At 44.9% G+C, this 21,318-nt stretch overlaps 1 protein-coding gene and 1 long non-coding RNA gene across 3 annotated transcripts; both read right to left on the bottom strand.

Moving 5' to 3' along the window:
* Positions 1-8,314: 8,314 nt before the first annotated feature.
* LOC140721497 (uncharacterized) lies at positions 8,315-11,922 on the bottom strand. Its single transcript, XR_012097392.1, has 2 exons — positions 11,823-11,922; positions 8,315-8,767 (listed from the first exon to the last, which is right to left on the bottom strand). It is a non-coding gene; the product is annotated as an uncharacterized lncRNA (long non-coding RNA).
* An 856-nt stretch (positions 11,923-12,778) lies between these two features.
* LOC140721494 (uncharacterized) lies at positions 12,779-19,481 on the bottom strand. Of its 2 annotated transcripts, none has more exons than XM_073036313.1 (2): positions 19,451-19,481; positions 12,779-14,577 (listed from the first exon to the last, which is right to left on the bottom strand). In XM_073036313.1, exon 2 carries the CDS (start codon positions 14,181-14,183, stop codon positions 13,146-13,148), a length of 1,038 nt encoding a protein of 345 aa, XP_072892414.1. In that variant the 5' UTR covers positions 14,184-14,577; positions 19,451-19,481; the 3' UTR covers positions 12,779-13,145. The 2 variants fall into 2 exon arrangements, with proteins under 2 accessions (XP_072892414.1, XP_072892415.1); XM_073036314.1 differs by lacking the exon at positions 19,451-19,481 and adding an exon at positions 19,060-19,196.
* Between the last annotated feature and the right edge of the window lie 1,837 nt (positions 19,482-21,318).

Here is a 21,318-nt window from a genome sequence, read left to right as displayed (position 1 = left end):
ATATCTATCACCCCCTCCAACTCCCGGATGATCCGGAATTCATCCATTTCCAGTTCCAACTCCTTAAAGTGCTGGGTTACAAGCTGCAGCTGGATGCACATCTTGTAGGTGAGGACATCAGGGACACTGGAGGTCTCCCCACCATCCCTCCAATACCCCTCTAATTTGTAATGACGTGTGCACATAAATCATGTAGATAGATAGATACTTTATTCATCCCCATGGGGAAATTCAACTTTTTTCCAATGTCCCATACACTTGTTGTAGCAAAACTAATTACATACAATACTTAACTCAGTAAAAAATATGATATGCATCTAAATCACTATCTCAAAATGCATTAATAATAGCTTTTAAAAAGTTCTTAAGGTCCTGGCGGTAGAATTGTAAAGCCTAATGGCATTGGGGAGTAGTGACCTCTTCATCCTGTCTGAGGAGCATTGCATCAATAGTAACCTGTCGCTGAAACTGCTTCTCTGTCTCTGGATGGTGCTATGTAGAGGATGTTCAGAGTTATCCAAATTGACCGTAGCCTACTCAGCGCCCTTCGCTCAGCTACCGATGTTAAACTCTCCAGTACTTTGCCCACGACAGAGCCCGCCTTCCTTACCAGCTTATTAAGACGTGAGGCGTCCCTCTTCTTAATGCTTCCTCCCCAACACGCCACCACAAAGAAGAGGGCGCTCTCCACAACTGACCTATAGAACATCTTCAGCATCTCACTACAGACATTGAATGACGCCAACCTTCTTAGGAAGTACAGTCGACTCTGTGCCTTCCTGCACAAGGCATCTGTGTTGGATTTCAAGAGATAGATTAAGTGCAAAAAGGATTGCAAGGCACAAAGTTGGTCCTCTGGAAGACCGGAATGGCAATCCACGTGTGGAAACAAAGCAGATGGGGGAGATCTTAAATATTTTTCCATCTCTATTTACTCAGGAGATGGACAAAGGGTCTATGGGAGTGTGGAAAAGCGGCATTAACCATTTCAACCCTGGGGGAAAAAAACACTCCTCTGGCCACTCACACGCTCAATACCCCTCATCATTTTATGCACCTAAAAATGTCTCTAAATATAAAACAAGGAAATTATCCATTGCACAATCTACTTTACACGATTCAGTACATTTACACAGACAGGTGTGTAAAAGGGCCCAAAGAATATCAGGGACAAACAGGCCCAATTCACCCACAACCACAAACTGTTCCTGCTGCTAACCATCCAGGAAACGGTACCACAGCAAAAGAAGCAACAGGCTCCGGGACATCATCTTCCACCAGGCCATCAGACTGATTAATTCATGCTGATACAATTGCATTTCGATGTTATATTGACTGTCCCTATGTGCAAACTATCTATATAAGTTACTATAAATTACACATTGTACATTTACATGGAGATGTAACGTAAAGATTTCTACTCCTCATGTTTATGAAGTATGTATTTAATAAAGTCAATTCAATTCACCCTCTCCACTATCTGTTCTGTCATTCTGGCTCCCATTCCCCCTACAACTTATTTTAAACCACATCACCCCCCCCCCCCCCCACCGTTCACTACCACTAGCAAGCCTTACCACTAGGATATTCGTCCCTCTTGTTCTGTTCCTCTAACTAACGAATCCCCTATCAGCCTTTTGACTTTCCTCTGCCAGGTAATTCCCCCCCTCCAACAGTTTCTAAGTGGTCCACCTGTTGTTGTTGGGGATGGGCCACTAGAGTACTCTGCGATGGCTATTTAACCTCATTCCCCTTCCTGATTCTCACCCAGTTTCCTGTGTCCGGCACCTTGGGTGTAACTCACTCTCTTCATGTCATATCTATCACCCCCCTCCAACTGCTGGATGATCTGGAATTCACCCCATTTCAAGTTGCAGCTCATTGAAGTGCAGGGTTACAAGCTGCAGCTGGATGCACATCTTGTATGTGAGGGCATCAGGGACACTGGAGGTCTCACCACCTTCCCACCAATGTCCCCTCTAATTTGTAATGACCAGTGTGCACATAAATCATGTACTGTGTATTTTTTTTAACCCAGTGACAACAGTGCACAGTGAATTTTATATAGAGAGGTATTCATTTTCACAGCTAGCAAATCACTGTCGATAAAAACTTTGATCTCCTCTGAGTTCTATCGAATTCATCTGCACTCTCACACAGCCTATGTAGCAGGCCTATAACGGGTTATGAAGGATTTTCTCGCCAGAGCTTTTGCACACTGTCCATATGTGATTTGCTTGCTAAATGATGCTTTAAAAAGTCAGATTTCCCAAATTTCACTCCACTTCTTCCCATTTGCAAATTCTCAAGCAACTTTTGCATCACCACAATACAGACAGGTAACAGCAGTTTCTGTGTTGTACATAAATATTTCCCCTGAACCCTCTCCAGATGACTGACGGTGATGAACTCGGTGATGGCACGGGAAGGGCAGTAGTCTGTCTCATTGGAGTCTGGCACATTTGTGATGTGAAAGTTACTTTTTGCCCAGGACAAAGGTTTTTGATATTATCATTGTACCCAGAGAGAATGGGTCAAAACATGTTCTCACCTGTAGAAAAGGTCCAGAACAAGAGGAGGTAGAACAAGCAACACACACACAAAATGCTGGAGGAACTCAGCAGGCCGGGCAGCATCTATGGAAAAGACTACTAATGCTGAGTTGCGCCCGCATTTTGTGTGGGTTGCTTAGATTTCCAGCATCTGCTGATTTCCTCTTCTTTGTGATTGGAGGCAGGAACAAAAGGTAATTTTCTCTACTGCTGATGCAAAAGATTTTGTTCCGTTCCTCCCAGTTCCTAATCCTTGCATTTAGATAGCTGGATCTCAGCTCTGTCTGAGAGATCCATCGGTTCCCATTCCCTCATCAGCCGGAAAGCTTCCCGGGGCCCGTGTGTACGCATCGTGGGGTTGAGAGAGAGGGAAAAGAGCAGGACTGTTCCGGAATTGCTGGCCACCGTGACCGGATTTCACAGGAATCGTTCTGAAGTCCGTGTTTAATATAAAAACGGAGAGAATCGCTCTTACCTGCACCCGACATTTTCAATGCCTTCAGGGTACAGCGCGCATGCGTGATACTCGGGGACGTCATCAGCCTGACGCCTGCGCATTTCATCGGTGCTTTAGAGCCGGCGAAATTTTTAACGCACCGCATTATGGGTAATTACGGTGCCATTAAACATTTCTGCAACCACCGGTTCATTGTCCATACCTCTATTTTTTTCCTGTGCATAGAAAAATCAGCAGCTGTTTAAACGCAGAAGAAGTGGCTTCCCATAAACACTATATTCAATATCCAACATGTATCTAATGCCAAAGTAAAAATGCAGTTATAAAACACAGGAGATTCTGCAGTTGTTGGAAATACAGAGACGCACACCAACACACCACAAATGCTGGAGGAACTCTGCAGTTCAGGCAGCAACTAAGCAGAGGAGTACACAGTCTAGACATGCTGAAGGGCTCGGCCTAAACCTTGTCTATTTATTCCTCTCCACATTTTCTGGCTCATCTGTTGATTTCCACTAGTATTTTGCAGAATTTAACCACCTTTTTTTCCGGTCAACCAGTTTCCAAATGTTTCTGGTCTTTCTTTTGTAGCTACATCCTGCTGGTCTGATTCCTCCTCCTCCTCGTAAACCTCTAGACCCCATCTCTCTCTGGAGCCCCAAAACCCTGACTCAGGCTGGCAACACTTTGGTTTCTGACTCTGCACCATCGAAGATTTCACTCGCTAGTCTGCTGTCAGACTTTAGAGGCGCATTGTGTGATAAGACCGCAGGTTCGTTTACTGTGAGTGTCGCCTGAAATGCCGGAATGAGGGCGAGAAGACTGCGAGGGAGGGGGAGGAGAGGGAGAGGGAGAGGGAGAGGGGGAGGGAGGGAGGGAGGGAGGGGGAGAGAGAGGAGAGAGAGAGAGAGAGAGAGAGGAGAGAGAGAGGAGAGAGAGAGAGAGAGAGAGAGGAGAGGGAGGAGAGAGAGAGAGGAGAGAGAGAGAGAAGAGAGAGAGAGAGAGGAGAGAGAGAGAGAGAGAGAGAGAGAGAGAGAGAGAAAGAAAGAAAGAAAAACTGTTGGAACTCTTTCATGCCGAAAAGGTTGGGTTGATCTGATCATCGGCACGCAGTGCACAACGGATGTGTGACTGTCACTTCGTATCATCCATATGTGTGGATTTGCTGGAGTATCCTGTGGTATCACTTTTGTTGGCCCTTACCTGGAATCGGGGTGTTCTGTGGTAACCACTTGAAGACGATATTCCTGTGACTGTCACCTGGTGATATTTCTAAGTGGATTTCGGAACTAATTGACGGATAAGATCTTCGGCGACTGTTCTTTCGTTTACCCAGCGTGGAATGTGTGTGGAATTCTTCGTAATTGCCTTCTCTCTACATGTTCGTGTGGATTTACAAATCTCTCCTCTCACTCACTTGTTCCGTGGATTACTGGACTTTTCTATTTTACCATCTTAAGGCTTTAAGCATTGTTTCCCGAGCTTGATAGTTTGGGAGCTATATATACGCATTACACTGTTAACTTCTGTTTATTTCGTTTAATCTTTTATATCTGGAGCAGATACTAATGAAGATAGTGGTTTTAACATCGAAACCAGACTCCATTAGTGATCTGTTGCTGCTGGTACATAACAATTGCAACAACCCAGCTGTCTGAGGCACAGTCCATTAAAATTGGAGAAAATGATCCAAAACGTTGAAAAAGAGCAGGGAAGAAGGAGTTTAACACAACTTCGTCCGGAGCCCTGAAGAACGTCACAACCACAGTGAGCTCATCGTCTTATTCAGCCCGGAGAAAATCATGCAGGGAATTCATGCAGGTGTATAAGATGATGAGAGGCATTGGTCGTGTGGATAGCCAGTGGGTTTTTCCCAGGGCAGAAACGGCTAACACGAGGGGAATAGGTTTATCGCTGCTTGGAAGTAGGTACAGAGGAGATGTCAGAGCTAAGTTTTTAAAGCAAAGAGTGGTATTTGTGTGGAATGCATTGCCAGCGATGGTGGTAGAAGCTGATACAATAGGGTCTTTTAAGAGACTCTTAGATAGGTACATGGAGCTTAGGAAATAGGAGGCTATGCAGTAGGCATTTTCTAAGCATTTTCTAGAGTAGGTTACATGGTTGGCAACCTGTCATCTCAGGGAGAGTGAGAGGGGAACGGCATGGGTAGATTTTGATATACTGATATGGAACAGAAATATGGGCATGGACCAAATGGGCCGAGCGGCCTCCCTAGTTTGCATCGTGAGTGTGGTAGAGACAGTAAGTACTTGAGACACGGGATTTGATACAAACTGATTTATCTTTCACAGCTCCACAATATTAAACACACAGTCTAGTTAAGGCTAACATCAGCAGAACAGACTCCTCCAATGCTCAGTGACCAGGGTTCAGTCCTGGGTGCGATAAGCAGACCGCAAGAACTGCAGAATCTGACCAGTAACAGTCCCCTCATGAACCTGCAGCTGCCTTCAGTCACCGTGATGGTTAAAACATTTAACACAGGGACTCCGCCTCTCGCTCATGGACATGTAAGACACAGTCGATTTCTGTCCGCCGTTAATCTCTCCCTTTTCCGACTTAAACTTTGAAATTTCAACTTTATTCAGTGGGATCTGTCGAGCAACAGTTATAATTATGGCCCCCCAGAAAAACAGAGGATTCAGGCGCTGGCATTATTTCCATTGGTGCGAAGCGATGTCAATTACTCGTTACACCCAATAGTACAGGAGAAACAGCCGAGAGATCGTCTCCCCGCTTCCTCGGCGGGATAAACCTCAAAGTAAATGTCCCGCTTTTTGATTTCTTTCCATTTCCCTCCGAGGGAAGTTGGGGGCGCTTCTGAAGCGTCCCCTGCGGCCGGAGTCTAATGTATCGCCGAGAGTAGGAGGAGAACACTGGCGAATCGGCTTGTTGCCGAACCCCCGGGAACAGAGAGAATGAACCCAGCAGGGGAAGGAAGGGGGGGGGGTGCATTTTATTGGAAAGATGGAGTGGTGACGAGCAGAGGGATTCACCACATTGGGGGTCAAACCGGCAGTCTATTGACCTACAAGTGGGGCCAATGGTCCGAGCAAAGTGGGGGGGCGAAATGGACCAGTCCAGGGACTTATTGAATGACAGGACGGTTTGGAGGGGCCGAGTGGTCTTCGTCTGTTCTGGGAGTCGGTCTGTTTAAAGACCCTTCCTGGGCCTGTACGATGTCCCCAGTGGGTGTTGTAGGGACCAATGCTTGGAACCCCAGCTGTTCCCAAACTGTGTCCACTATTGGCTAAGAGACCAAATACAACATTTCCAAATCAGTTATTGACACAAAATGCATCTTCATAGAAACCGTACAGCACAATTCCGGCACTTCAAGCCCACAATGCTGTGCCGAACATGTCCTTAACTTAGAAATTTACCTAGGGTTACCCATAGCCCTCTAGTTTTCTAAGATCCATCTACCTGTCCAGGAGGTCTCTTAAAACACCCTATCGGTTCAGCCTCCAACACCGCCACCGGCAGCCCATTCCACACACTCACCACTCTCTGTGTCAAAAAAAACTTTCCCTCTCATGTTAGCCATTTTCAGCCCTGGGAAAAAGCCTCTGACTATCCAAACGATCAATGCCTCTCATCACCTTATACAACCTCTATCAGGTCACCTCTCGTCCTCCATCGCTCCAAAGAGAAAAGGCCGAATTCACTCAACTATTCTCATAAGGCACGGTTCCCCACAATCCAGGCAACATCCTTGTAAATCTCCTCTGCACCCTTTCAATGGTTTCCACATCTTTCCTGTATTGACGGGACCAGAAATGTGCACAGTACTCCAAGTGGACTCTGGACCATGGTCCTATATAGCTGCAACATTACCTCTCGGCTCTTAAACTCAATCGCACGGTTGATGAAAGCCCAATGCACCTTATGCCTTTTTCTTTTTAAATCTTTGTATTAATTTTTAAGCAAACATAAATGAAACATGAATACAAAGTGTTTGAGAGTACATAGTTGATAGTTTAAGTAGACATTCAAATATATAATAATCAATATATATAGCCATCCCAAACTCATAGTATTTATGAACAAAAGAAACAAAAAGACCTTATGCCTTTTTAACCACACAGTCAACCTGCGTAACAGCTTTGAGTGTCCTTTGGACTCAGACCCCAAGATCCCGCGGATCCTCTACACTGCCAAGAGGCTTACCATTAATATTATATTCTGCCATCATATTTGACCTAACAAAATGAATCACCTCACACTTATCAGTGTTGAACTCCATTTGCCACTTCTCAGTCCAGTTTTGCATCTTATCAATGTCCTGCTGTAACCCCTGACAGCCCTCCACACTATCAACAACACCTCCCCCCAAACTTTGTGTCATCAGCAAACTTACTATCCCATCCCTCCACTTCCTTATCCAGGTCATTTATAAAAATCACGAGGAGTAGAGGTCCCAGAACAGATCTCTGAGGCACACCAGACATACAGACAGATATCCTTTATTGATCCCGAGGGAAGTTGGGTTTTGTTAGTCACACACCAACCAATAATAGTGTAGAAATATAGTAATATAAAACCATAATTAAATAATAATAAGTAAATTATTCCAAGTGGAATAACACTCCCAGGGAGGAGTTGTAAAGTTCGATGGCCACAGGCAGGAATGACTTCCTTTGACGCTCAGTGTTGCATCTCGGTGGAATGAGGTCTCTGGCTGAATGTACTTCTGTGCCTAACAGGTACCTTATGGAGTGGATGGGAGTCATCCACTAGTCCACTAGTAATAGACCACTAGTCACCGACCTCCATGCAGAATATGACCCGACTACAACTATTCTTTGTCCTCTGTGGCAAGCCAGTTCTGGACCCACAAAGCAATGTCCTCTTGGATCCCATGCTCCTTACTTTCTCAATCGGCCTTGCATGGGGTACCTTGTTAAAGCTCATCTGAAAATCCATGCAAACACCATCCACTGCCTCTGCATTATCTATCTTGCCTGTTATTTCCTCAAAATATTGCAAGTGATTTGTCACACATGATTCCCTGCAAAGGAATTCTGCTGACTTTGTCCTACTTCATCATGCCTCCCCAATTACAGTACCCAAAAAACTCACCCTTAATACACCCGAACATATTCCTGACCACTGAGATCAGACTAACTGTCCTATAATCTCACTGGGACAACAATTTTGTTTTTTCAAAAGTGTTGCTTCCTCAGAATTTTTTTGTTTATGATAAACTGCTTGAAGATTAACACGAATATAATTTAAGACTACTTGTATCACGCAGGAATTTGGAAAAACGACAAATTAACTGTTATTGAACATATTGTCTTTAATTGCATAATGGTGCTGCTGCTTTGCAATAGTGCAACCAAGTAAAAAATATTTGGTTAATGATTTTCATTCGTACTCAGTGTCTGAGGCTTCTCGCTTAAGTGCCCAACACTAATTTGCAGCATTGCTGGATTCAGTTGCCCTGGTATCTTTTCTCCATGACCGCAGTGTCCTGGTGAAAACTTTCACCATGCTCGTCACTAACAGCACCAAGATTTGCAGGGAAGAAGTCCAAATGTGAATGCAGAAAATGAACCTTTAGTGACATGTTGCATTTCATGGTTTTATATGCTTGAAGCATGGTTTCAACCAGCTGCATGAAGCTTGGTGCTCTGTTGATGCCGAGAAAAATTTCAACAACTTCCTTGAATGCCTTCCATGTCATTTTCTCCAGTCCCACTAGAAATTCTTCAAATTGCCTGTCATTGATGACCTGTTTGATTTGTGGACCAATAAAAATGCTTTCCTTAACCTTGGCATCAGTTATTCTGGGAAAAATCTTTCATTGATTTTTTTTTTCCTCTGCCTGGTAATAGCAAATTCCATCCTTACAGTCCTGAACCCAATAATTATTACTAAAACCAGTCCTGACTTGCAGCAGCCGCGCCGGCTAAGTATGCCCAAGCATGCCTGAACAAGATAGGAAACTTTCCAGCTGACATTGCAGGCAACATTTTAATTGACCTGAATTATGAATTGAAATAATAAACATAAGCGATTTCAAAAAATGGTGCGTGATAGGGAAATTCCATGGTGATTTTCATGATCAGTAGCCCAAAATTCATAAGATACACCTAAAGGTTTTCAGGAAGCAAAACCTTTGTTGTCCATTGTTTTTTTTTTCTTCTGCCTCCCTCTCTTCTTAAAGAGTGGAGTGACATTGGCAAGTTTCTAGTCCGCCAAAAACCATTCCAACATCTAGTGATTTCTGATAGATCATTACTCATCACTTGAAGAGAAAACTAAGGGGGAACTTCTTCATTCAGAGGCGGGGAGAGTGTGCACCGAGCTGCCAGAGCAAGTGGCAGGGACGATTGTAATCTTTAAGAGAAATTTGCTTAGGTCACTGGATGAGAAGGATATGGAGGTCTATGGTCCAGGTGGAAGTTGTTGGAACTCGGTAGATTAATGTTTTGGCACGGACTAGTTTGGCTGAAAGGGGTTTGCCTGTGTTGTAGTGTTCTTTGACTCTAATGCCTTCACAATCTCTTCAGCTACCTCTTTCTGAACCCTGGGGTGTACACCTTCTGGTCCAGGAGTCTTATCTACCTTCAGGCCTTTCAGCTTCAAAAACACCTTCTCTCCTTGGTAAAAGCATGTATCCTCACTTCTGTCCCAGATACTGCTGAATGTTTGGCATTTATGCAATAAATTTAATGACACAATTGTAGTGGGTGACTTCAATCTGCAGGAGAATGGGGAAAGTCAGATTTGTGTCCGATCGCAAGAGATGGAATGTGTACAAAATGGCTTTTTTAAAGCAGCTGATGGTTGAGAATATGCAGGGAACTGCTATCTTAGTTTTGTGTTTTTTAATAACCCAGATCTTATTAGGGAGGATAATGTAAAGGAACCATTAGAAGGCAGTGATCTTAATTTGATTGAATTCCCACTGCAACTTGTGAGGGAGAAGCATAGGTCACATGCGGAGTATGGCAATGGAATAAAGTGTATTACAGAGGCATGAGAGAGGTGATTCCCCAGGTGGCTGACGTCTCTGAGAATAGTTCATAACGTACAGAATAGATATGTCCGGCAGAAGTAGTTCTCAAACAGCAGGGCTAGACTACCACGGCTGACAAAGGAAGTTAAGGACTGTATAAAAGCCAAGGAAAGTGCATATAATGTAGCAAAAGTGAGTGGGAAGTTAGATAATTGGGTTTCTTTTAAAATCCAGCAACAGGCAACTGAAAAAAAAAAGCAAATTATAGTCCAGTTAGCCTAACCTCAGTGGCTGGGAAAGCATTTGAGTCTAATATAACAGTTGAGGTTTTGGGGTACTAGGAGACTAGTGATATAATAAGTCAAAGCCAGCATAGCTTCTGTACAGGGAAACCTTGCCTGACAAGTCTGTTACAGATCTTTGAGGAAGTCATAAGGAGGATGGACAAATGAGAGGCAGTGGATATCATTTACTTGGATTTTCAGAAAGCATCTGATAAGGTGTCACACATGAGACTGCTTGACAGGATAAAAGTCAGAGGAAATACTAGCATGGACAGAGGAATGGCTAACAGCCAAGAGGCAGCGAGTGGGAATAAAAGGGGCCTTCTTTGGTTGGCTAGCAGTGACTAGTGGTCTACAGGGGTCAGTATTCGGACTGCTACTTTTCAAATAGTTTGTCAATGAGTTGGATAATGGAACTGATGGCTTTGTGGCAAGGTTTGCGGATGATACAAAGATTGGTGGAGGTGTTGGTAGTGCTGAGGAAGTAATCCGATTGCAGCAGGACATGGAAAAATTTCAAGAACGGGCAAAAAAGTGGCAGATGGAATACAATACTGGGAAATGTACGATAATGCATTTTGGCAAAAGGATCAATAGTGAACTATTATCTGATTGGGGAAAAGGTTCATACAACAGAAGTACTGAAGGAAATATGAATCCTCGGGCAAGACTCCCAGAAGGTTAATTTACAGGTTGAGCCTGTGTAAAGAAGGCAAATGCAATGCTGGCATTTATTTAAAGTGAAGTAGAATCTATGAGCAAGGAGATGATGCTAATATTTTATAAGACACTACTTAGGCCGCACTGAGAGTATTTGGGATGCATATCTCAGAAAAGGTGTGTTGTCGTTGGAGAGAGTCCAGAGGGTGTTCAAGAAGATGATTCCGGTAATAAAGGGGTTAAGATATGAGAAGCGTTTTCCAGCCTTGGGCCTGTACTCCTGCACTGACCTGTGTTTAATAAATGTGGGGGTAGGGTGTAAAATCTCACTGAATCCCACCGAATGTGGAAAGGTCTGGATAGTGTGGATGAGGAGAGGACTTTTCGTATGGTCGGGGTAGCCATAACGGAGGGCACAGCCTCCAAACTGAGGAGTGACCTTGCAGAGTAGTTAAGGAGGATTTTATTTAGTCAGAGAACGGTGAATCTGTGGAATTCTCTGACACAGGACGGCGGTGGGGGACAAGTCTGTGGGTATATTTTGGGCAGAAGCTAATAGTTTGCTGATCAGTCAGGGCACTACAGGATATGCCGAGGAGGCAGGTGAGTGAGAACCAGGATCAGCCATGATAGAACGGCGGAGCAGACTTGATGGGGCTGAATGGCCTAATTCTGCTCCTATGTCTGATAGTCTTATACTGCGAGTGTCTGACACAGTGAAGATTGACACAAAATACTTATTACATTCGGCCCGCGATTTCTTTGCTCTGTTACTAACTCGTCAGCATCATCTTCCAGCGGTACAGTATCAACTCTTGCCTCTCCTTTACTCTTTATGTATGTGAACAACTTTTGATACTTGATATTATTGGCTCACTTACCTTAATTTTTCATCTTTTCTCTCCTGTGTTTTTTTTTTTAGTTGTCTCCTGTTGGTTATGTAAATACTTTCCAATCCTCTCACTTCCCACTGTTTTCTTGCTATATTATATGACCCAGCTTTTGCTCTTATCAAAAACAGGAGAGAATCTGTGGATGCTGGAAGTCCAAGCAACACATACACAAAATGCTGGAGGAACCTAGAAGGCCATTAATAATATTACAGGATAAACAAGCAGGAACAACTCCCTCAATAGATAAAACCATTCCCAACACACACGTTCCTCGACCAGTGGTGCACCTCACCACAGGTATTGTTGTGTCATCAGTCAGACAAACAAAAGATTTTCTCCATCAATCAGCTTCCAAATGTTGCTACTCTGCCATTCGTTGCCACGCCCCGCTACTGATTTCCTTCTCCTCATCGTACTTTCTTACCCCGACCATCGTCCAGAGCCCCAAACTCTGCTCTGTGCGGACCCGCCTCTGGTTTCTGACCCTGCTTTGTTGAACATCCAACAAATGGTTTCCCATTCTGCTTTCAGTCTTTAGAGAACAGTGGTGTTTTCAACAACCCTTTAGAAGCAGGGAAAATGACCCATAATGTGGAAATGAGTCATGATTGAGGAGGTTAACTACCAAAGTCATTCTTCCTCAGCCCAGAGATTTGAATGGTGAAGAACATCTCAGACAGAACTGCAGTCAGCTCAACTTCTTCAGTCTGCAGAGAATTCAATGGAAACCTCTTCACCCACAGAGTGGTGACTGTTTGGAACCCATCACCACAGGGACAGTGAGAGGGGAACAACAGGGGAGGATTTAAAAGGACTGTCTTGGAACAGAATCACTGGCCGGGTCCAGCTGGCCTGAGTTGACTCTCTACTGTGCACTAGGCGTGTTATAAATTCACTAAGTACTGGAGACAGAGTTTAAAATAGAACTGATTTATTTGTCTCAGATGCAGAATATTAAACTCCAGTCCCATTAAAGGTGAATGTGCAGCAGAAGAAACTCCTCCCATGCCCAGTGACCAGGGTGCAGAACTGGGTGTGGTGAGCAGCAGCAATAATTGCAGAGTTCAGCACCGACAGTCACTCTAGAAATTGCATTCAGCAATGGGGATTGACAAATATCCAGCATGCAGCTCATTGAAACTTCCTCCCCAGTGTGAACCCCGTAGTGTGTCAGAAGGTTTGATTACTGAGTGAATCCTTCCCCACATTCACAGCAGGTGAACAGTCACTCCCCGTGTGAACTCAATGACAGACATTTGGTGGAGATCGCTGAGAGAATCTCTTCTCAAAGTCTGAGCAAGTGAATGGCCTCTACCCAGTGTGAACTCGCTGGTGTCTCTGTAGATGAGATAACTGTGTGAATCCCTTCCCACATTCACCGCAGGTGAACGGCCTCTCCCCAGTGTGAACTGACTGATGTGCCAGTAGTTTGGATGACTGAGTGAATCCTTTCCCACATTCACTGCAGGTGAACGGCCTCTCCCCAGTGTGAAGTGACTGGTGTGCCAATAGGGTGGATGACCGTGTGAATCCCTTTCCACAGACTGAGCAGGTGAATGGCCTCTCCCCAGTGTGAACTGACTGGTGTCTCTGTAGGGTGGATGACTGACTGAATCTCTTCCCACAGTTTGAGCAAGTGAACGGCCTTTCCCCAGTGTGAAATCGCTGGTGTGCCAGCATATCAGATGACTGAGTGAATCCCTTCCCACAGATTGAGCAGGTGAACGGCCTCTCCCCAGTGTGAACTCTCTGGTGTCTTTGTAGTGTGGCTGACTGACTGAAACCCTTCCCACAGTCTGAGCAGATGAACGGCTTCTCCCCAGTGTGAACTCGTTGGTGACTCTGTAGGTTGGATAACTGAGTGAATCCCTTCCCACAGACTGAGCAGGTGAACAGCCTCTCCCCACTGTGAACTCGCTGGTGTTTTTGAAGATCAGATGACCAAGAGAATCCCTTCCCACAGTCTGAGCAGGTGAATGGCTTCTCCCCGGTGTGAACTCGCTGGTGTGCCAGTAGGTGAGATGACCGAGTGAATCCCTTCCCACATTCACCGCAGGTAAACGGCCTCTCCCCAGTGTGAACAGACTGGTGTGCCAGTAGTTCGGATGACTGAGTGAACCCTTTCCCACATTCTGAGCAGGTGAACAGTCGCTCCCCGGTGTGAACTGACTGGTGTCTCATTAGGTGAGATGACAACATGAATCCCTTCCCACAGTCTGAGCACGTGAACGGCCTCTCCCCAGTGTGAACTCGCTGATGTACCTTCAGTTGGGATGACTGAGTGAATCCCTTCCCACAGTCTGAGCAGGTGAACGGCCGCTCCCCGGTGTGAACTCGCTGGTGAGCCATTAGGTCAGATGACCGAGTGAATCCTTCTCCACAAATTCAGCAGATGACCTGCCAGAGTGATCTGACTGGTGTGTCCACAGGTGGGATGACCGACTGAATCCCTTCTCACACACGGAACAGGTGAATGGCCTTGCCCAGTGTGAACTTGCTGATGTACCTTCAGTTGAGATGACCGAGTGAATCCATTCCCACTGTCTGAGCAGGTGAACGGCCTCTCCCCTGTGTAAAATGACGGACGTGCCAGTTGGTCAGATGACCGAGTGAATCCCTCCCCACAGTCCGAGCAGGAAGGATGGTTGATTGAATCCCTTGCTCCTTAAATATCTAGACAGAGACAGCACAACTGGTGTGGTGTGTTTGAATTCCCATAGACAAATTCCTTGTCGTTTTCAACCTGTAAAAAGATTTAAAAATCCATCAGTGGGTGTAGGACACCATTTCAGATGAGATCACTGAGTTGTCAAGCTGTGAACTGACATCACACTGTCACAGTGAACTTCAACACAAGTTGGAGAGAGAAATCACCTTCTAACTGGGCACAGTGCTGGTATCTGGAATGATACGTTGGTTCATGAAGGCCAATATGTCAAAATCTTTCTTTCTGTCCCTATCGAACTGTGACACCACTTTCAGTGAATTATTGACCTGTATTCCCAGATTCCTTTCTTCTACAGCACTCCTCAGTGCCCGACCAGTCACTGTTTAAGACCTAATTCCTACCAAAATGCAACACCCCACACTTGTCTCCATTAAATTCCATTTTGCATTTCGCATTTCTTAACCCATTTTTCCAGCTGATCCAGATCGCACTGCAAGCCATGACAGTCCTCCCCGCTGTTCATTACACCCCAATTTTGGTGTCATCCAAAAATTTGCTGATCCAGTTAACCACACTATCATCCAGATTACTGATATAGATGACAAACAACAACAGATCCAGCACTGATCCCTGTGGCAACCACTAGACACAGGCCTCCAGTCAGAGAGGCAACCATCTGCTACCACACTCTGGTTTCTCCCAAAGACAGTGTCTCATCTGATTTACTGTCTAATCTTGAATGCTGAATGACTTAACCAAACTCCCATATGAGACTTTGTCAACTGCCTTGATAACGTCCATGTAGACAACACCTGCTGCCTTGCCTTCATCAACTTTCCTGATAACTTCCTCGAGAGACTCTATAAGATTGGTTAGACATGACCTACCATGCACAAAGCCATGCTGTTTATACTTAATCAGTCCACATCGATCCAAATCCTTATATATCCGGTTCCTGCTCATACGTTCCAATAACTTTCCCACTACTGATGTCAAGCTCACCAACATATAATTTCCTAGTTTATTTTTTGAGCCTTTCTTACACAGCGGAACAACACTGGCTGTCCTCCAGTCCGTCACCTGTCACTAAGGGTGATATCAATATCTGTGCTTGGGCCCCGAAAATTTCTGCACCTGTCCTCCGCAGGGTCCAAGCCCTGTCAGGCCCTGGGGATTTATCCACGCTAATTTGCCTTAAGACAGCCAACACCTCCACCTCTGTCATCTCACATTCTACAGGGGTTGTATTGAGAGCATCCGGAGCAGCTGCATCACTGCCTGGTTCGGAAATTGCACCATCTCGGATCGCAAGACCCTGCAGCGGATAGTGAGGTCAGCTGAGAAGATCATCGGGGTCTCTCTTCCCGCCATCACGGACATTTACTCTACACGCTGCATCCGAAAAGGAAACAGCATTATGAAGGACCCCATGCACCCGTCATAAAATCTCTTCTCCCTCCTGCCATCTGGGAAAAGGCTCTGAAGCATTCGGGCTCTCACGACCAGACAATGTAACTGTTTCTTCCCCCAAGCTATCAGACTCCTCAATACCCAGAGCCTGGACTGACACCTTGCCCTGCTGTCCTGTTTATTAGCTATTGTAATGCCGGTACTGTTTTGTGCACTTTGTGCAGTCCAGTGTAGGTCTGTAGTCTAGTGTAGCTTTCTCTGTGTTTTTTATATTACGTAGTTCAGTCTAGTTTTATGTACTGTGTCATGTAAACCATGGTTCTGAAAAACGTTGTCTCATTTTTACTGTGCACTGTACCAGCAGTTATGGTCAAAATGACAATAAAAGTTGACTTGACTTGACTTTAATAATAATAATAATAAAAATAATCTCCCCATCTATTTTGTCTCCTCATATGGATTACCATTCTGATCTTGCAGAGGATTAATTTTTTCCCATGTAATCTTTTTGCTCTTAACATATCTGCAGAATCCCTGAGGATTCTCCTTCACCTTGTCTGCTGGGGCAACCTCATGCCTTCTTTCATCAGTGTTCACTTGAATTTCCTGTATCTCATAAGTACCCCATTTGTTCCTATCTGCCTGTACCTGGTATGCACCTCCTTTTTATTGATCTGGGAGAGGAAAGCCAAAGGGGTGATAGATCTGCATGGTGGGAGGTGGGGGTAGAGGGGTTAATCGAAAGTTGCAGGGGGAACGGGAGCCTGAATAACAGAATAGATAGTGGAGGGATTGTGGAGACAGATGTTGTTCAGGCCTCAGACAAAGTCAGGAATGAAAAAGTTGAACATGGTGCAGTGAATATGCTGAGCCCTGTATATTTCAATACAAGGAGCAGCGTAGGAAAGGTGGATGTGTTCAGGGCATGGATCAACACCTGGAATCAACACTAGGATCTGGCAACTGTGGATTGGGACAGGCTGCTTTATGGCAAAGGTGTGCTTGGTAAATGGGAGGCCTTCAAAGCGAAATTTTGAAAGTACAAAGTGGGTATGTGTGTGTCAGAATAAAAGGTAAAGACAGAAACTGTAGGGAACCTTGGATTTCTAGAGATAGTTTAAGAGTGAAACGATTGCAAGGCACAAAGTTGGTCCTCTGGAAGACCGGAATGGCAATCCACGTGTGGAGCGAAAGCAGATGGTGGATATCTTAAATATTTTTCCATCTCTATTTACTCAGGAGATGGACAAAGGGTCTATGGGAGTGTGGAAAAGTGGCATTTAAATCGTGGACCCTGTACAGATTAAAGAGGAGAAGTTACTTCACTGTTCAAAATAGAAGATAGAAATCTACAGCATATTCCAGGCCATTCAGACTAAAATGTTGTGCCAACCATGTAACCTACTCTAGTAACTGCCTAGAATTTCCCTAGCACACAGCCCTCTGTTTTTCTAAGCTCCATGTACCTATCTAAGAGGCTGTTAAAAGACCCTATTGTATCTGTCTGGACCACCACAGCTGGCAGTGCATTCCACGCACGCACCACTCTCTGTGTAAAAATCTTACCCCTGACATCCCTCAGTATCTATTTCCAAGCACCTTAAAACTATGCCCCCTTCGTGTTAACCATTTCAACCCTGGGAAAAAACCGCTGGCCACCCACACGCTCAATACCCCTCATCATTTTATACACCTAAAAATGTCTCTAAATATAAACAAGGAAATTATACATTGCACGATTCAGTACATTTACACAGACAGGTGTGTAAAAAGGGCCCAAAGAATATCGGGGACAAATAGGCCCAATTCACCAGAACCACAAACTGTTCCTGCTGCTACCATCCAGGAAAGGGTACCACAGCAAAAGGAGCAACAGACTCCAGGACATCATCTTCTACCAGGCCATCAGACTGATTAATTCATGCTGATACAATTGCATTTCAATGTTATATTGACTGTCCTATGTGCAAACTATCTATATAAATTACACATTGCACATTCAGATGGAGATGTAACGTAAATATTTCTACTCCTCATGTTTATGAAGTATGTATCTAATAAAGTCAATTCAATTCACCCTTTCCACTATCTGTTCTGTCATTCTGGCTCCCATTCCCCCTACAAATTATTTTAACCACATCACCCCCTCCCCTGTTCACAACCACTAGCAAGCCTTACCACAAGGATATTCGTCCCCTCTTGTTCTGTTCCTCTAACTAACGAATCCCCTATCAGCCTTTTGACTTTCCTCTGCCAGGTAATTCCCCCCAACAGCTTCTAAAGTGGTCCACCTGTTGTTGTGGGGGATGGCCACAAGAGTACTCTGCGATGCCTACTTAGCCTCATTCCCCTTCCTGATTCTCACCCAGTTTCATGTGTCCTGCACCTTGGGAGTAACTCACCTCTCTTCATGTCATATCTATCACCCCCTCCAACTGCTGGATGATCTGGAATTCACCCATTTCAAGCAGCTCATTGAAGTGCAGGGTTACAAGCTGCAGCTGGATGCACATCTTGTAGGGCAGGGCATCAGGGATACTGGAGGTCTCCCCTCCTTCCCTCCAATACCTCTCTAATTTGTAATAATCTCCCCTCTAATTTATCATAACCAGTGTGAAGATAAATCTTGTACTGTGTATTTTTTACCCAGTGACAAGATGTGCACAGTGAATTTTATATAGAGAGGTATTCATTTTCACAGCTAGCAAATCACTGTCAATAGGAACTTTGATCTCCTCTGGGTTTGATCGAGTTCATCTGCACACTCACACAACCTATGTAGCAGGCCTGTAACAGGAAATGGAGGATTTTCTCACCAAAGCTTTTGCACATTGTCCATATGTGGTTTCCTTGCTAAATTACACTTTAAAAAGTCAGATTTCCAAATATCACTCCACTTCTTCCCACTTGCAAATTCTCCAGCAACTCTTGCATCACCAAAATGCAAACAGGCATCCCCAGTTTCTGTACTCTACATAAATATTTCCTCTGAACCCTCCCCCAATGACTGACGGTGGTGAACTCAGTGAATGAAATCCTAATGAATATGAAGGGAAGTGCAGTAGTCTGTCTCACTGGAGTCTGGCACATTTGTGATGTGAAAGCTGCTTGTTGTCCAGGGCAAAGGAGTTTGATATCATTACGTACCCAGAGAGAATGGGTCAAAACATGTTCTCACCGGTAGAAAAGTCCAGAGCAAGAGGAGGTAGAGGAAGCAACACACACAAAATACTGGAGGAGCTTAGCAGGCTAGGCAGCATCTACGGAAAAGAGTACTAATGCCGATTTTCTCAACTGCTGATGTAAAAGATTTTGTTCCCTTTCTCCGAGTTCCTAATCCTTGCATTTAGATAGCTGGAGCTCAGCTCTGTCTGAGAGATCCATCGGTTCCCATTCCCTCATCAGCCGGAAGCTCCCCGGGGCCCGTGCACGGATCGTGGGGCTGAGAGAGAGGGAAGAGAGCAGGACTGTCCCGGGTTTGCTGGCCACGGTGACCGGAGTCGGTGTTTAAGATAAAAACACAGAGAAACGCTCTTACCAGCAGCCGACATTTTCAAGGCCTTCAGTGTACTGCGCGCATGCGTGAAACTCAGGGACGTCCTCAGACTGACGCCTGCGCATTTCATCGGCGCTTCAGCGCCGGCGAAATTCATAACGCATGGCCCTATGGGTAATCACGGTGCCATTAAACATTTCTGCAAGCACCGGTTCAATGTCCATACCTCATTTTTTTTAATCGTGTGTTTAGAAAAATCTGCAGCTGTTTTAACGCAGAAAGCGGCTCCCATAAGAAATATACTCAATATCAACGTGTATCTAATGCCAAAGTAAAATGCAGAGCTAAAACACAGGAGATTCTGCAGTTGCTGGAAATACAGAGACGCACACACACAAAACGCTGGAGGAACTCTGTAATTCAGAGAGCAACTTAGCAGAGGAGTACACAGGCTAAGCATGCTGAAGGCGTTCTGCCTAAACATTTTCTATTTATTCCTCTCCAAAATTTCTGCCTGATCTGTTTATTTCCACCTGTGTTTTGCAGAAAGTAACCCACCTTTTTTTTGGATCAACCAGTTTCCAAATGCTTCTAATCTTTCACTTTTGACCACATCCTGCTGGTCTTATTCGTCCTCCTCCTCTGGACCCCATCTCTCTCTGGAGCCCCTGACTCAGGCTGGCAAATCTTCGGTTTCTGACTCTGCACCATCGAAGATTCACTCGCTAGTCTGCTGTCAGACTTTAGAGGTGCATTGTGTTACGAGACCGCAGATTCGTTCAATGTGAGTGTCGCTTTAAGTGCCTGAGTGAGGCGGGCTGTGATGTCAGACACAAGCTGCGGCAGCCTGAGGGAGCGGGAGAGGGAGAGGGAGAGGGAGACAAGCTGTTGGAACTTCAGCGTGTGACTGCTATAGGCTGCAACTCTTCCATGCCCAAAAGGTTGGGTTGATCTGATCATCGGCACGCAGTGCACAACGGATGTGTGACTATCACTTCGTATCATCCATATGTGTGGATTTGCTGGAGTATGCTGTGGTATCACTTTTGTTGGCCCTTACGTGGAATCGGGGTGTTCTGTGGTAACCACTTGAAGACGATATTCCTGTGACTGTCACCTGGTGATATTTCTAAGTGGATTTCGGAACTAATCGACGGATAAGATCTTCGGCGACTGTTATTTCGTTTACCCAGCGTGGAATGTGAGTGGAATTCTTCGTAATTGCCTTCTCTCTACACTTTCGTGTGGATTTACAAATCTCTCTTCTCACTCACTTATTCCGTGGATTACTGAACTTTTCCACTTTACCATCTGAAGACTTTAAGCATTGTTTCCCAAGCCAGATAGTTTGGGTGCTGTATATACGCAGTGCACTGTTAACTTCTGTTTATTTCCTTTAACCTTTTATATTTGGAGTAGATACTGTTACGTACCCCGTGACGGGTCAAAGAACCAGCAGAAATAGAAAACACCGTGGGGTCTGGTATTGCTATAAACTAATGCTATTTATTAGTAACTACGCGATACAGCAATATAAATGCAGATATATCAAACAGGTTAGCAATGATCGTGTGTGTGTGTGTGTGTGTGTGTGTGTGTGTGTGTGTGTGTGTGTGTGTGTGTGTGTGTGTGTGTGTGTGTGTGTGTGTGTCTGTGTCTGTGTGTCTGTGTAGAAATAGGAAAGCCAAGCTTCTTCACGCCTCGGGGTGAATGGATACCGTCTTACGGTGATGAGTGAAGTTCAGTTCAGTTCGTGGGATTGAGTCGAGTAGTGATGGAGAGAGAGAGAGGGAGAGTTTTGAGTCTTCAGGTAAGCTGACACCGTCGATAGTCCCATCGTCCTTTGGAAGTCACCGACTGTGACACTACAAACGGGACCGTTCTTCTGTGGTGGAGTTATTAACCCAGGC

This window comes from Hemitrygon akajei, unplaced genomic scaffold (assembly GCF_048418815.1).
Source record: "Hemitrygon akajei unplaced genomic scaffold, sHemAka1.3 Scf000057, whole genome shotgun sequence".
Classification (NCBI taxonomy): Eukaryota; Metazoa; Chordata; class Chondrichthyes; order Myliobatiformes; family Dasyatidae; genus Hemitrygon; species Hemitrygon akajei.
This window is presented reverse-complemented; position numbering and strand designations above follow the sequence as displayed.